Genomic DNA, 17,604 nt, shown 5'->3' with positions numbered 1-17,604 from the left:
AAATGTGAAGCAAGGACACTTGGTTGCCTATCATAACAATGAACTTCATATTGTTTTAAAATGACAAAGTTTTTTTTTTTAATTTAGCAAAAAAGAATAATTTTTGCTTATTTATCATTGGTATTCAGATTCTATCCAGAAAGCCTCAGATATAGTATGGTTTCAGGATTACTGCATATATATATATATGTGCAGTAATCCATGCATATATATATATATATATATATATATATATTACTTCTTTACTGAAATTAATCTTTTAAAGATTTTTATCATTCCTCAGTACTATTAAATTATATTTTCACTGTAAAATTAAGGTAAGATAGGTCTTATTTCAATATTCTGTACTAGGTGGTTTATATTAATAAAATTTAATACATATATGTATGATTCAAGTACAGGACAGCAAAATTATATGTACACTTATTCAAAATTTCACAATAGAAAACATTGCAATTTTGAAAAAAATGACAAATAATCAAAGAATATGTTTTAATGTAATAAATATAGAATACCAACTTAATATGCAGGAAAACCAGTTAATGTATTAATTATTATGTTAAGTTTAACTTATCTAATTACTGTGTTTTGTTGGTTTAAATTTCATATAATATACCAGATGATTTAAAAAGAACTTCACAACTGTAAAAGCATATAAAAATTTATTTAGATAACGTACAGATTCGGTTGAGGTGTCATTTCATAGAAAAACACATCAAGTTTTGACTCATGTAGTTCATTAGTACCAAATTCAGCCACCAGCGCTGTGTCACCAGTATTGTTAAAAACGGATACATTTACTGGTGTGGAACGTGCTCGTTGTGTTTTGATTTTATGATATGCAGTCAGCAACTGCAGTTCAACATCATTTTCATACAGAGTACAGTAGGGAGCCTACTAGCAGACATATAATTTACTCTTGGCAAACCTTCATTAAGAGGTTGAACATACAAAATCCCAGACACCCATGCATCCCTGAAGCTGCTGTGGAACAACTCTGAGAAAGTTTAGCATGTAATCCAAAGAAATCAAGTCGACATGCATCACGTGAGACTGGCATTCCATAAAGAACTGTTTGGCATGTATTATGTAAACGACTGTACTTGAAGCCATTTTGATGACAAAGTTGCTCGGCTGCAGTTTTGTTTGGAAATGATGGACAACAATATATTTTTTAGTGATAAGTCAATATTTTATATCTGTGGCAAGGTGGACACCCAACTGCTGAATATGGGGTAGCGAAAAACCTCATGAAACTTTGTAGCACATTCACAATAGCCGTAAAGTCAATGTTTTTATGCTCTAATCAAACAAGGACTGTATGGCCTGTTCTTCTTCCAGGAGGCAACCATAAATGGTATCGTTTATCTAAACAATAAAATGTTTTAATTCCTCAGTTAGATGTTGATGACCAATATGGACACCGTTACTGTCAGCAAGATGAGACTCCACCTCACTACTGCCTAGAAGTTCAAGATTTTCTTGATACTCAATTCCTAGATCAGTGGATTGGTAGGGAAGGTACAATTGCACTGCCACCTTACTCCCCAGATTTGATCCCACTAGATTTTTCCTTGTAGGGTTTCATTAAAGTTTGCATTATGTACCACCTTTACCTGCTGATCTTGTTGAGCTAAGACTTCAAATTAACACCAAAGCTGCAGACATAACACCCAACTTGCTGCCTACAGTATGGAATGAAATTGACTTCAGAAGGGATGTATGTCATATTACAAATGGAAGCCATATCAAACCAAAGAGAACCTTGGGTGACAAACTTGATGTGCTTTTCTATGAAATGAGACCTCAACCAAATCTGTAAGTTATCTCAATAAATTTTTACATGCTTTTAAAGTCTGAATTCCTTTTTGAATCACCCAATATATATATATATATATATATTTTAAAATGAATTTTTTAAGAATCATACTTCTCTGTACTATATACAAATATATTTATTTTATTACATCAACCAAAGTACAGAATAAATAAAATAGGATGACACTATATATGCAGGAGCGCTTTATGATTTACTTGCACATCAGCTGCATTACATATTCCTCTCAAATTATATTACAAACTTCATAAAATATACATATCACGCATTTATTTATTTTATTTAAAATTTAAAACCTTTATCTTTATATATATATATATATACTTTTTTTTTAAGTTAAATTAAAACAAAATTTCAAAATATGAAAAATTAATTAAAATTGAGATTAAAAATTAAATTAAATTAAATTGTAAAAATATGACGTCAAAAATTAAAATTAAAATCAAATAAAAATAATTTTAAGTAAAGTAATTATGCATGTTGTCCATTTAACTGAACTTACTTTACTATTAAAAAAAATTAATTAATTTTTAATTTTATTTTATGCCTAGACAGCATATTTTTACAATGTAAAAATTATTTTAATTTAATTTTTAATGTTAATTTTAATTAATTTTGCATATTTTTAATTTAACTGAATAAAAGTTAAAAAATAAATAAACAAATAAAAAAAAAATATTAAAGGTTTTAGATTTTAAATAAAATAAATAAATGTATGTTATTATATTTAACAAGTTTTTTATGTAATTTGAGATGAATATATAATGCACCTGATGATGCATATATAGTGGAATAAGGTAAGTCATCCTACTTTATTTATTCTGCACTTTGGTTGATCTAATAAAATAAATAAAAATGTATATATATATTTCACAAATTTACTTCAAAATGGTCATGCTTCATAGTTTCATAAATATAAAAAATAAATAAATTCTATTACATTAAAATTAAAATTGTTATGATTCTTGTTAGTTATTAACACAAAAATTATATTAAATCTAGCAAAAGGAAAAATATTTCACAACAGTGCAAAGGATCTACTACTATAAAAATGGAAATACTATAAAATGACTGAATGAAACATATCTACATTTCTATCGCTCTCACCAATTGCTGAAACTGGTGTAGTTGGCGTTGCTAAACTAAGCCTGATAGCCGCTTCTAGTTCAGAATCCGAAGAATCACTTGTTTCAACATTCACAGTTTCGACAGATTCTCTTACTAAAGGGCTATTTCTCTCACTTAAACTTAATCTTAAAGCTTTTTGTCGTTCTTCATCATCCTCTTCTCCAATTTTCAGCTCCTGAGTCCTGCACAAAGTACTTCCTTTCAGATCCTACTTACTTCGTTTATAAATGTATTTCATCATTTAATAATTTTTCTGTTTATTAAAAAAAATTATTATAAAACAAAGAAATATTTTTTAATAAAACAATTTTAACAAATTATCATGTTTATATAATATAAAGAATGTGAAACTGCCATTGAAAATTTCCACAGCAGGCAGAGATCCTCCAGAAGCAGAATATCACTGAACATGAAAAAGCGATACAGGCAAACTTCCAGTTGCTGAAAAGGAATTGATATTCCCTAGAGAAATATCAAACTTCATCCAAAATGGGTAACCCCAGCAACCGGTAGCTCGCTCCGAACAGAAGTTTTCAGAGATCTAAAACAAACTCAATCTGAGGAACGATAGTTCTTGATACTTAAATGACTTCTGACCAAGGGGCAAAATAACTTCTCTACAAGATTTTTACAAAACTTAATCATAAGCCAACAATAGCAAATGTTTGTAATATAAATCTAGACTAAATGTAAAATTATCAATAAAAAGAAATAATAATTTCATAATTTATATACCACACAGTTTAAATATTTTTTGCATCAAACATAATCGAATTAACAATATAATTCACAAATTCTACAACTTTATCTACAACCAACAATTATTTCAAATAAATTTTATTACTTATCATAAAAAGATAATACCCACTTGAAATTTTCAAATTAAAAAAATAAAAGGAATCGACATGTGAAACTTAAAAAATGAAAAAGATAAATAGATTAAAAAATAAATAAAATAAAAATATTTTAGAAATAACTTTATTGTTTATAATATCTCAAAATCGCCAAACATTTAAAAGAAATAGCTAACGTAACAAATAAAATTAAATTTCAATCAAAATTATTTATTATAAAAAGTATGGTTGTATACAGGGGATTTTCCACCCATTTGCTTTTCTGAATTACAAAAATACCATTCAAGATAAACTGAATTTTTTTTTAATATAAAGTACAATGAAATGAAGAAAACATAATACAAGGGTTACTGTTTAAAGCAGAAAATTGGAAAAAATGAAGTAAACTTGTAATAGTAATTATAGAAAAAAACTGAATGATACTTCAACAAAAAAAAAAGATCTATCACACTAATGAATGTTGTAGAAGAATAAATTCCGGAACAAGGTAAAACAAAGCTTTTATGGAATATGCAATCCAGACATTTATTCTGCATTTGCTCAGTGTATTAATTTAGTTGTTAAAATGCTAGTTCCAAACTGCAGTTTCATATCTCATCAGACTCTGAGTATCTGTGATTTACATAAATATCAATACAGAATCCGATGCATAAAAGCTATGGGGCATTCTCAACATGAAACCTAAAATTTGATTATATCTGTTCATTAAATTAAGTGGTCAAGAAACTCATAAATGCTTAGCATATGACATCCAGATTCTTAGAAATAGAGACCTACTGCAGGGGATATCTTTTATTTTCTTCTTTTTCCTTTTATCCAGTATCCTGGGATGGGCAATGGTTCATAAACCTCCATCTTGTTCTTTCCTTACAATATTCCTTCTAATTTCTCTAACTCTATGAGTACATCTATACTCATAACATAAATATTCAAGGTGAATGTAAATTTATTTTATAGTTATAAAAGAGATTTCAGAGTTATGTAAATAAATTAGTTTGCATGTTGTTAATTAAGTTTCAATCCATTCAAATCATACAACAAGCCTAGGCGATCATGCATTTAAGCCTAAGTTGATACGATCATGCATAGATCATATTTCACAAAAGATTTTTACATTACCTACAAATACCAACTCAAAATCCTGAACAGATTGTACCAGTAATTTAATAAAATGTATCAACAGCCTTATTGATTTCCACATTTATAAACTAGATCCCAAAAACCTTATCAGGAAAAATACAATTCTTAAGAGTGTTTTAAATAATTTTGGGGATACTTCCTCTAAACTTAATTCATAAACCAATACCAAAATTGAAGAAAAGTCTTTCTTCATCAGTGGGAGTTCAGCACTAGTAACCTCTAGAAGTAAATCAGCCATTATTAGGTCTAACACGAAATAATTTCAATTTTGTGTCAAATTATATAAGATGGAAAGATTTAAAAAACCATTCAATGCTCACACCACAGCATTATCATTCAAAAGCTAATAGTCATTCTATTACTCTCTAAAAAGCGATATATTGAGAAAATATGTTCCATTACATCAACTGAACAAAAACCATACACTTCTCGACAGGTTTTCTATTCAAACATGTTCAGAAAAATATCCCAGAAGTCAACTCTTGTGTGTGAAATACTTCTAGTTTAGACAGAAAAAATTCCTTACACAAGTTAGAACTATATAGTTTATTTTTCAGATTTAAACACTTTATTATCAGACAAATACCAGAATCCTTCATAATTTTGATGAAGTAAATAACATACACACAATTCTCAAAGCTGAGTAAGCATTCAGTTTAAAATAAACACAGATAACATTTTTCCACTGACCTCAAAGATGTTTTGAACCACTTAAACAAAAAAATCAATCAGTTTTTTTTTTCTTTCAAAGCTGTTCTACATTTATGGGACTAAGTCGTACCAGTCAATTCTATATTCATCAGTGTGAAAAAAAAAGATCGAATCAGTTTCTAATCCAGTAAACCCTTTAAATCACAATCAGTCTGCTATTTGATCCATCCAAAAAGACTAGTCAGATTTACTCAATCTTGCAAATTTGATATTTTTTTAATTAAATTAAAAGCTGAAGTACAGATCTATATTTTTTGGTATTATTTCATACAATATCATAATATGGAATGGAAAATACTGAAAATAAAGACTAAAAATTTGGTCTCATAAAACTTTTATTAAATGAATAGAAAAAAATTCAATCCACTTCCCTTTGAATGTCATGAAATTTTTAAGTTATTATAAAAAGCTACTATTTGTTTGTTTATTACACAATTAATGATAAAAAACCAGCCTAGTTTGCAGCTAAAAAAAATACTGTTTATATAGTTTTTTTTTTTAAATAATAGTAATATGTAGTATAAGTTCATGCATTACCAATGTGTAGTATTGAGAATAATAACATTTTCATAGAAGATCTCTGCTGTTTTACTATTTCCACTAATTGTTTCACTATTTTTCACCAAATCATTGTATGCTGATTCAGTGATACTATCATCATCATCTTCTTGAAAGTTAAGAGATTCATCCATTTTTGCTTACAGTAAAAGAAAACTACTGAATAAAAGCTGCAAAGTTACTAAACAACAATATAAAAACTAAATAAAAACACCTTTATTTTTATAGAAATTAGTACAGTTACCAATAAATTATAAAATATGTGAAAATATTTTACACTCTGTAAACAATCATAACTTAATTTAACCATGACTTTACATCTCAAACAAACTAAATACAATGACAAAAGAAACAGTTTTTAAATTAATAGAAACTGTATAAGAATTAAAAAGTAAAATAACAATTAACATGTATAAATAAAAGGGAGTAAAAATCAAGTTAAAAGATGAGCCTAATTCAGACATCAACAAGACAAAATGTTTCATTTTGATTAGACATAAATTAGCTGAATTTTACAAATTAATAATGCTATGTTTGTAAAAGAAGCGTTGAAATAGAAAAGGGCAATTCCATTTCAGGAATGGTAGAAATTTCAGCTATCATTCAGAAAATACAAAAACCAAGGTCGCAATCATACTTATAAAAGGTATACTGCAAACTACTGCATCCAACAAATCATACCTAAATTGTTAAGGACAGATAATACAATATTAAACAAAGTGGACATTGGAACTTAGTTAAGGCCAAATTGGCTAATCTGACTATAGCATCTGAAAGTTCATACAACAGTCAACCATTAACAACTGAATAAAACATTCCTGAAAATTTTCATACACTTCTCACTTGCAGCAAATTTTCTCAACTGAACATTTATGCATTTACTACTGGGTAATTTTAATTACAAAACATAAGTATAGTAATAATTCTGCCACAATAATATGTTAAAATTGCTTTATTTGTTTTTTATCAAAATAATATTTTATTAACTGTTAGTATAAGTAAAAAGTGAAATTTTTATTGTTTTTTTTAATTTATATTATAAAGTCCAGATGTGAAATATGGCTATTTTAATCAATCTTTTTTATACATCATTGTTTTAAAATTCAACTGCCATTACTATTACATTTTTACTTGCACAGAAAAACACTGAAACATAATATTTTAATATATTTAAAAATCTAGCAAAATAGACCCTAACAGTAAATTATTATTAATAATAAAAAATAATTTTTTCCAAAAGCTGCTACTATCTTTTCCTCCACAGTTAGAACTTTCACAGATATCTCTACTTCATCAGAACGTTTTGTGAAAATTAGATTAAAATAATAAAAATATTCAAGAGATATATTTACAATCTGTCACAAATAAAAAATACAATAATATACAAATAAAATATACAAAATATTTAAAACTTTGTATAATATTTAAAAAACTAAATAGTTTTCAGAAAAATATTGAACATACTTTAAAACTAAAAATAATAAATTCTAATTTTTAGAAATTAGCTTAAAAAAGGTTAAACATGAATTAAAGACTGAGTGTATATCGAAAAACCAATTTATCAGTAATCATTAATACTACATCAATACACCCTGACCCAGCCCCAAAAAAACAGCATATAGTAGTGATAAATAGAACCATTAAGAAAATAAGCTAATAGTGATACTGTTTAGTTAAATGAAGTACTTTAATCCAAAAAATAAATAATTTAGCAACTAAAAATGGTTATGATGTAAATAAATTTATTAACACATGGCCCAGCGGTCTGGTGTAGTGGTTAACTCATCATCGTAAATAAATTGTTTAGCAGCTAATTTTCAAAGTCGAAGGTTCTGAGGTTCAAATTCTAGTAAAAGTTGGTTTTATATGGATTTGAATACTAAACAGTGAATACCAGTGTACTTTGATGGTTGGGGTTCTATTAACCACACATCTCAAGAATAGTTGGTCTGAGTCAGTACAAGACTACATCTCATTTACATGTTATACATATCATCCTCACCTCACTGGGCCATGGGACATCCAAAAAATCATATAAAGTGTTTTAGGAAAGACAGTGAATATTGGGACTAAAAAAGGGTTAAGGTCAGATTGGCTAATCAGACTCTAGCATCTGAAACTATCAGAAAGTTCATAGTTTCAACCTTCTTAAACAAAAAAAATATACTTGAAAATTCTCATAAATGCACAATAAATTCTTACTCACAATAAATCTTTTCAATAAAATATTTATGCATTTACTATCAGGTAACTAGAAATAAATAGTATGGTAATTAGAAAGCACATGTATATTTAATAACTCTGCAATATTAAATATGTTAAAATTACTTAAAAAATTACTTATATTAAAAATATTAATATATACAGTATCAAATATATAATATTCTTTTCTTTTTCTGTTTAGCCTCCATAATCACCTTAAGGTATTACTTCAGAGGATAATACGTATGAATGTAAATGAAGTGCAGTCTTGTACAATCTCACGGAGATGAGTAGTTTATTGAAACCCAGCCACCAAAGAACACCGGTATCCACAATCTAGTATTCAAATCTGTATAAAAGTAATTGCCTTTGCTAGGATTTGAACTGTAGAACTCTCAACTTCAAAATCAGCTGATTTGCAATGATGAGTTCTGCACTAGACCAACCGGATAAGTTATATGTATAGTATACTACACGCACGCACAGACGCACACACACACACACTCTAAAATATTCAATTATGATACCAATAAATATTAACTGTCAGATATTGCAGTAGCAGCAGAAAATATTTCATTTTATATAACAGTGACTGAAATGGCAAACAAACCTCACTATATTTTTAAATTTCACAAAACATTCTAATAAAATGGTTATCTCCTCAAAACTACTAAAAAGTAAAGTAAAATAAAAAATAAAGCAGTAAGTTAAAAATTCACTTATATTATGTAAAACATGCACAAATATGTGCGCACACGCACACACACATACCTTACACTTTTGGTAAATTTAAAAACTTTTAAAAGTTGGGAATATTTCAAACAACTATTTTCTACTGAAATATTGAATCTAATGTCATTGAAAATGATAATTTTCAATATACAGACTTAAACTTAAATGATTTAAATTCATAAGTAAGCAGTATAAAAAGAAGTAGATAAAAGTTATCTGATTATTTTGCAGAAGCTATCTCTAGATGTTTACTTCATTTAAATCAAACACAGTCAACTTGCATCCAACATCTTCATTTACATTCTCTACTTTGATAATTCTCATGTAAATTCACAGAAAACAACAATATACTCACATTTTCAAAATTGGCCATCAATTTGAAAATAAGTTATAAATTTTCATCATTACACATTTGAATATCAATAAATAGATATCCAGCTTATTTATTTATCCTGTATTATGTTACTAAAATATTTTTAAAAATATCAACTAACTACACAATCAACAGAATTTAAAAAAATGTAATAGATCACAAAAATATTTAATTTTAAAGCTGAACTACAACCTATTACAACTGATGGAGAAATTACCAAAACATTTAACTATATTAATAGATGGTTTAGCAAATTGCATCCGAGCAAGAAAATATAAATATTTTGTTAAAATTAATTTTCAACTTCACTCACTGCCTTTCCTTTTATATAATCTCTACTATGTACTTACCATAATTTCTGCTGAGTATCTTTAAATACTTTCATTCCAATGACTGATGGTAAAACATCTGTTTATAATTTTAAATTTTACTTTTGGCTAATTCTTTAAAAAAATACCAATTATTTACAAAGAGATTTCTTCAGAAGCACTAAACAGATATAAAAAGCAAAGCAGTAAGAGAAAAGACTAAAAATTAATTTAGCAAAATAGGTTTACCAACATTAATATGACTATACGGGAAAGGTTAGATCTCCTGTTTTAACTTTTTATGTGGCTTCAAAAGTCTCTAATGTAGTTTACAGCCACAGACATTGTAAATTGAAAACTGAAATGAATACAATACCTTTCTAAGCTAAGTTGTAGTGCCCTCTCTAATTCAGGATCACCTCCACTAGACGTTGGAGTTATTGTTTGCCCTAAACTAAGTCTTAGTGCTTGTTCCAATTCAGGATCTACTTCACCGGTATTAGGTTGACCTTCAGCAGTTAGACTTAACTGTAATGCTCTTTGTAAATCAGCATCATCTGTAACAACACGTGGTCTTGAATTCTGTATAACTGGATGAGTTCGAAGTACTTCATCTGCTGTACACTCAGGAAGATTTCCGAATACAACAAATATTGAATAACCTGAAAACCAATAACATAATTAACAATATTAAAAAAAACTGGTAATTTAAAAAAATAGAGCAGCAATAAAAAGACAACATAAGATTTAAAACTGTTCATTCACAGTCCGTAAATAAAACAGCTGCTACAAACTTTATTTTTAATCAACTAAAACTTTTTTCAGTATTTTTTTTAAATTGGTAGGTCGAAATGTAAATACTATTACTGAGTAAACATTTAAAAATGGGATAAGATTTTATTTTTTAAATAACTGATTTCTATAAAAGTTTTTTTTCTTGTACATTAGCGTGCAATGCAAATTAATCCAAACAGGGAATTTTTTATTTATTAATAAGTTATGGCTGCACTGCTTGACCACACCCATTCTGTAAGTTGTCTGTGTAAAAGTTATTTTTCTTTGGTTATTTAGCAATTCTCATATTGTAAATAGTGCTTTGTGAAATTTATTTCATTTTTTATTACAAAATCATATTTTCATATTTTTTGTTCTCTATGTTTTCAATGAATAATAACAGATATGTCAAGAAAGCATTCAGAAATTGTTCCTCTTTCATAGGATACCAGTACCACACAACAACAAATAGCTTCTGAGTGTGGCGCTAGACTAGGGACAGTGAATGAATGCTATTTTAAAACAATTTAAAGAAACAGGTTCCTTTTAACCTACAAGGAAAGGCAAATGTGGTCCTAAAAGAAAAACTTCTCCAATACAGGATTGGTTATTAGTGAGAAAAAGTAAACTTAATCCAAAATTATCTGCTGTGGACCTAAATTACGAATTAGCAGCTAGTGGAACAGATTTACACATGATAATTGTTAGAAGCCAACTTCTTGCAGCTGGGCAGAATGCTCATCAACCAGTTAAAAAACAGCTTTTGAAACTAACAGTTTGCAAAAAAGTAAGCTTTTGCAAAACTTTTGCGAGCCAAAGAGCACAATACAACATAACATTTTTCCGGGAAAAATGTTATGTTTTCTGACAATCATCACATTTTTATGTTCAGAGGCAAAGGGTTCCATATATTAGAAAATCATCAGATGGAAATACATCACCGCTCACATCCAAAATCGGTTAAACATCCCCAGAAAAAAAAAAAGTGTAGTACATTTATTGAATTGATGCCAAATCATGTACATGAAGAGATTAAGAATAAAGGAGAACATATTAATTACTAGATATTCATAAATTGTACAGATATTTTTTTCCAAATAAAGTTACTTTTTATTGAATAACATCTGTGTTTAAATTAATTTACACGTTACTGCAGGTAAGCAATGAGACTACAAAAATAACTTGCAATAAAAATGATTTTACGTTAGAAAAAAATATTAGCAAACTAGCAACAACAGAAAAAATTATTAACAAGAAGCAAAAAAGCTTAGTTTGGTTCTAAATAAAGAAGCTTATAATTTTCTGTTTAATTTGTTATATCTGTTCTAATATTCAAGCTTGTTTAAAATTCCTAGAAAAATATTATAAAAACCTATCAAACCAATTCAACAAAGAGCTTCCACATCAATTACAAAATTAAAAAGAAAAAAGTGTCAGCTTATTCACTTTCTATAAGATAGCCCTCCCAACTACTCTCTAGAAGATAAGATGTCTTGCATTCCACTAATACTGATACCTACAAAAAAAGATCTTTTCAACTTTTGTTGTAAGTTATTCAAGTTAATTTCATAATTATTTTCATTTTATAAAAGAATTTCTGCATGGTTGTAGAAAGTATTTTGATGTTTACTCGGCTCATGAATAGAAAAATCAGTCTTCCCATAGGGAAACAAACTAGATAGTGTTCAAAGAGACAAATCTAATTTATAAATCAAAGCACAGTAATTCGATTTTTAATGGGAAATAGAATTAAAACCCTTATTATTTCTTTCATTAAAAAAAATCTTTAGTTTGAAGATCTTTGTAATTTTTACTGTCAACTCCTACAGTCATTACAGACAATAAATGTCAACAGCAAGTATCAAAACTGTCCCTGATGTCATTTAACTTCAATGATCCACTAGAACACAGCTTTGGTCACTGGCATTTACCTTATTTCACACCCCCTTGATTTCACAGATCCCACTCTTTAATATGCTGCAGGCATTACAGAATCACCACATTAAAAGTCACAACTTACTGTTTCAACCGGAATACAAAACAAATCTGAAATCTCTTAATATCTTTAACTTGCCATTTAGTTTATGTTTTATTTGCAGACCTATCCTAACTGTCATTAAACTATTTAAAGAATATTCTTACTCAAGGTTCTTCAAACAATTAAACTCAGCAGCAAGTCAAATAAACAGCAAGCATATCTATCATAATTCATTATGATATAGATGCTATTCATCATAAAGAATTAGTAGTTATTCTCTACAATTTTAAACCTCTCCTACTGTTTCCTTGTGCAGAAAATCGCTTCGGACCTGATGTGTACAATACATCATCACATAAAATTAATTTTTTTAAGAAGTAATGGGAGTAAAAACATTTGTCAAAGCATTTATTTACAGATATTATTATAATTTTTCTGATCATTAATGAACTGGTTGGGATTATTCTTATTTACGAACTTCTTATTTTTGTCACCTAAATAATTTTTTCACAATGTTGTGGCCATGTTTTACAAAGAACGAAATACACATTCCATAATTCAAATCTTTTTTTTCTCTTTTACAACTACGTCAATGACCCATAAAATATGAGGGTAAGTCAATTATTATCCGCAATTTAGTTATATTTTTGTTTATGTTAGTACTATCGTGTTGCATAGATGACGCATGCATGGTTTAATTGTTTTTATTTCTGTGCAGGTTTGATGCTGCTAGGTTAGTTCCATTATCGCTGCCCTGCCGTTAACCATGGCTGCTCCACTTCCTGTTTTCACCAAAAAAGAGCAACGTTCAGTGATCCTTTTTTGTGGTCAGAAGGTGTATCAGGGGCCGAAATTCATAGAAGATTATCGGTACAGTACGGGAACAGTGTTGCTGCAATGGAGTGTCTACGAATGGATTGAAAAATTCAAAAATGGTCGCACAAGTGTTACACACGACCGTTTACTGCCACAAATGAAGAAAACATTGAGTGGGCATGTGACATGGTTTTCTTAGACAGACGAGTAACTATTGATGAAGTGGCACATCGTCTGCAAATTAGTCACGGTTCTGCTTACAAAATTATCCACAACAGACTTGGGTTTTATAAAATCTGTGCAAGATTGGTCTCAAAACAACTCGCAAAGTTGCATAAACAAATGCGCTTGGACATTGCCAAAAACATTTGGATCACTATGGTAACACACAGTATCCATGACAGAATTATCATTGGTGATGAAACATGGATCCATCATTACAAGCCGGAGAGTAAACGGCAGATTATGGAATGGAAACATCCAAATCCGCCCTGTAAAAAAAAGTTTAAGTCCCAACCGTCCGCAGGAAAACTGATGCTTATGGTTTTTTGGGATTTACAAGGCTCAGTACTGGAAAGTTATAAGGAAAGAGACACGACAATAAACAGTGCACGTTACAGTGAGATGCTTACTGCCAAGCTGAAGCCTGCAATTCGAAGCAAACGCCAAGAACTACTTTGTGTTGTGTTGTGTTGTGTGGTGTTGTGTTGTTGCACGACAATGCCCGTTCACATGCTGCTGAAACGCTCCAGAAATTCAACTTTTGAAGTACTGGCTCATCCTCCGTATAATCCTGATCTTGCCCCTTCTGACTACCGCTTGTTTGGTCCACTCAGAGGCATTAAGGGGCCATCGATTTACCTCGGACGAAACCGTGAAAGAAGCAGTGCATTCCTGGCTTGCAGCTCAACCATAAAGCTTCTTTTATGAGGGTATCAGGAAGCTTGTGCAACAATGGAGTAAGTGCGTTGAAATTTAAGGGGACTATGTTGAAAAATTATGTACATGTAAGTTTCCTATTTGTATTGCAATAAAATTTATAACTTCATTGCAGATAATAATTGACTTACCCTCATACATATATCATCAAACAGCACACTCACCAAGCAAGAAATCCCTATTAGCACATTGAAATAAAGCGAATCATACAAAATAAGTCAAACTGAACTCAATTGTTAATGAAAAACAAGAGTTAACTTACAAAAGATTTCAGGCCAGTGCATCAATGTTTTCAGAAAAATGTGAAGAAAAAAGAAATTTGACATGCTCTCTCTACACACTATGTTCTGAGGGTTAATGAAGCTCGCTAAATTTTTATAAATTTACAAATGAATTGATTAATTATTTGTAAAAAACAATAAAATGATCACTAATTATTTGTAAAAAACAATAAAATTATCTAATACTTAATAAAAAGTGAAATTATAATTGGAATTTTTTTTAATTCAACAGAAGATTCTGAATTTGAACTCCATTCAAACTACCATATTTCATTCCCATCATAAAAATTAATCTAACTAGGTGTTAACAAGTAGTTAATAAATAAATATCACACTTTTATTCTTTTTTTTTTTAGGAAGTCCTCACAGTCTCAATTACTATCACCCAACTCACTCTTCCAGAATTACTGAATAATGCCAAAATATTTGTCATACTCAATGCATTGAAAGGGAAAATCATTAGCACATACATGTGTTTTTTTTACAATAGTCCAGAATAAATAATAATAATAATAATAAAATGTTACAAATACAGCCTATTATATAAATACTACAATACCTTCCTGTTGAAGTTGTGCAAGAAACATGGAGAGATATGTATTAGATATTAACTCAGGTCCAGATAATAAAGAGTTTAAATTAAACCACTGATGACCCAGTCTCCTAATCGTAAACCAATGATCTCTATAATTGCAAATATACGCCTTCATTTCCCTGAAATTAACAAAACAGTTACCATTACAATGGTTTTTTTTCTTCTTCTTATTAACTAAAACAAGAAAATGTATTTATTTTATTTATCTATTAAAACCAGAGAAATGTATATAATCACACAAAAAATAAACATGAATTGTATACTGTAGAGATAAGAGAAAAATTTAACTACAAAAATTTAACTTTATAATTTATTATCATTTATACATATTCAATAAAACAAAAAAAAAAACATTAAACCTGCAAAGGTGCTCTTGGGCTGATCTCCAGTGTAGGGTATACTAAAATAATTCATAAAGTAAACCAGCTATTTTGAAAAGAGAGGGAGCACAGCTACATGAACAATATTAAGGTTTAAGAGACAAAGAAAAACTTTATAACACAATTTTCACAAAATAGAAAATCCTACAACTAACATAAATATGAATGGCACTGAATGAATATAAAACACAAACTTAAATCATAAATTTATCTAACAATCTATACTTTTAGTAAAACATAGAAGAGACTGAATGACATAAGGAAAAAGTATCTTATTACTATAAATCAGTAAAATTAAAAATATGGGTTGAAGTGAAGAAGATACCAAATACCGATTATGACAAAGAAGAGCTTTACTTCAAATGAAAGAAGAGTTTTCATGCAGATATAAAAGAATCTCCTACTACCTACAGATTAAAAAAAGTAAATAAAAATTCTTAAACTAACATGCACTATGGCTATGGATGTTAGGGATTTAGAAAGATGAATCACATTAATAAATACTACAAAAATGATACATGAACTATTAGAAATAATTCATGAATATGTAGTGAAAAGAGAAAATTTGGGAGTAAAATATACACCATATTGACAGGAATATTGGAGGATCAAAGATGAGATGTTGAAGTCAGAACAAGGTAATGGAGAGAAAAAGAAAAATTCTACAAGCCAATTTTATAAAGATCTTTTTGCTACAATGACATGAAAAACAAGACTCCCAGGGAGATAAAATTTTTCCAATGTGATGTTATAGGAGAATGATAAAACTGTTATTAGCTGAAAAAGTTTATAATGAAGAAATGGTAGGCAAAAACTAAAGAAAGAATTTTGTGACTAAATTGTATACATACATGTACGTTAGAAGGAATCAGGTAACTCAGCTTTAGCCTTAACACAATTAAGTTTTTAATCTAGCCACATTAACAAAACCCCTGAATAAGTCCCATTAAATCAAATCATGCAAGTAGCATGGAAAAAAATCTCCAGAACTCTGCATTCTTAGTAGTGATCCAGTGAACATGTTTCCTAATTCACAGAAAAGTCACAAGGAAGAAAGGTTAAAGGAATACAGAAAGGTCTGTGTGATGGGAAAATGAGAATCCTTTATCTTGGAATAAGAGAAACAAAAGCTTACTCAAAGGACTGCTTCAAGTCCTTTAAAATAGGTAGTAGGTGTTCATCCTACTGACATTTTCTTAGATATGATATTCTTTATTATCTGGAATGCAAACAGCAATTACTGATCAACAATTATGATCTGACCAGCTCTCATATATTACTGCAAAAGATTCCTTTACATATTATATATTAAAAAGCCAGACAGAAGAGGCTAAAAGCTTTCGCTCAGGAAAACCCCCTTTCATCCCAAGAATTGTGTAACATGAGAAAGTATCCAAATTTAACTGTAACAATTCAACCAGTTTCCACTAAAGGGAAAATCTTATAAAAAAGATTAACTAGTTTTTGCACCATGTCAAAATTAAATCAGGGATGAATTAATTTAGTGATACATATAAATAAAAGATAAAACTAAAGCAGAAACCAAAATTATAATATAAATTGAAACCATATTAAATATTACAAGATCAGCTTCGAACCAAGAGAAAATTATTAAAAATTACAGATCAAAAAAGTACAATAACAAAACATAATTATATTTCTTTATCTACTTCAAATGCAATTAAACAGTTAACTTCTTACTAGAATCAATAAAAATCGTGAAAACATTTGGCACAAAATAGCAGGTTCATTAATTTTGCAATTATTGTAAGATTAAAAAAAAAAATAAATAGTAAAAAATTTTCTAAAATTATAATTACAAAACAGACAGTTATGAAATTACTGAGAAATAACTACATTCATGTTGGAAAAAAACCAGTAACTTCCAATTAATTTGAAAATATTTTTATATTTATAAAAAAATTTTTTTTTTTTGTCTTCAGTCATTTGACTGGTTTGATGCAGCTCTCCAAGATTCCCTATCTAGTGCTAGTCGTT

The 17,604-nt window shown here is 28.7% G+C and overlaps 1 protein-coding gene across 3 annotated transcripts in view; it reads right to left on the bottom strand.

The window, feature by feature from the left end:
- Positions 1-17,604, bottom strand: part of LOC142328634 (ataxin-3-like) — a 49,716-nt gene that overhangs the window by 19,466 nt on the left and 12,646 nt on the right. For 2 of the 3 annotated variants that reach the window (XR_012757319.1, XM_075372487.1), the window contains exons 4-6: positions 15,191-15,345; positions 10,220-10,505; positions 2,945-3,147 (exon numbers count right to left, since the gene is read on the bottom strand). Coding sequence is in view for 2 of the 3 variants with exons in the window: in XM_075372487.1 (XP_075228602.1) it covers positions 2,945-3,147; positions 10,220-10,505; positions 15,191-15,345 (644 nt within the window). In the remaining variant the exon portion in view is untranslated. The remainder of the gene's footprint in view (positions 1-2,944; positions 3,148-10,219; positions 10,506-15,190; positions 15,346-17,604) is intronic. The other variant, XM_075372488.1, reaches the window with a different exon arrangement.

The sequence above is a fragment of the Lycorma delicatula genome, chromosome 8 (assembly GCF_047948215.1).
Source record: "Lycorma delicatula isolate Av1 chromosome 8, ASM4794821v1, whole genome shotgun sequence".
In the NCBI taxonomy this organism is placed as follows: domain Eukaryota; kingdom Metazoa; phylum Arthropoda; class Insecta; order Hemiptera; family Fulgoridae; genus Lycorma; species Lycorma delicatula.
This window is presented reverse-complemented; position numbering and strand designations above follow the sequence as displayed.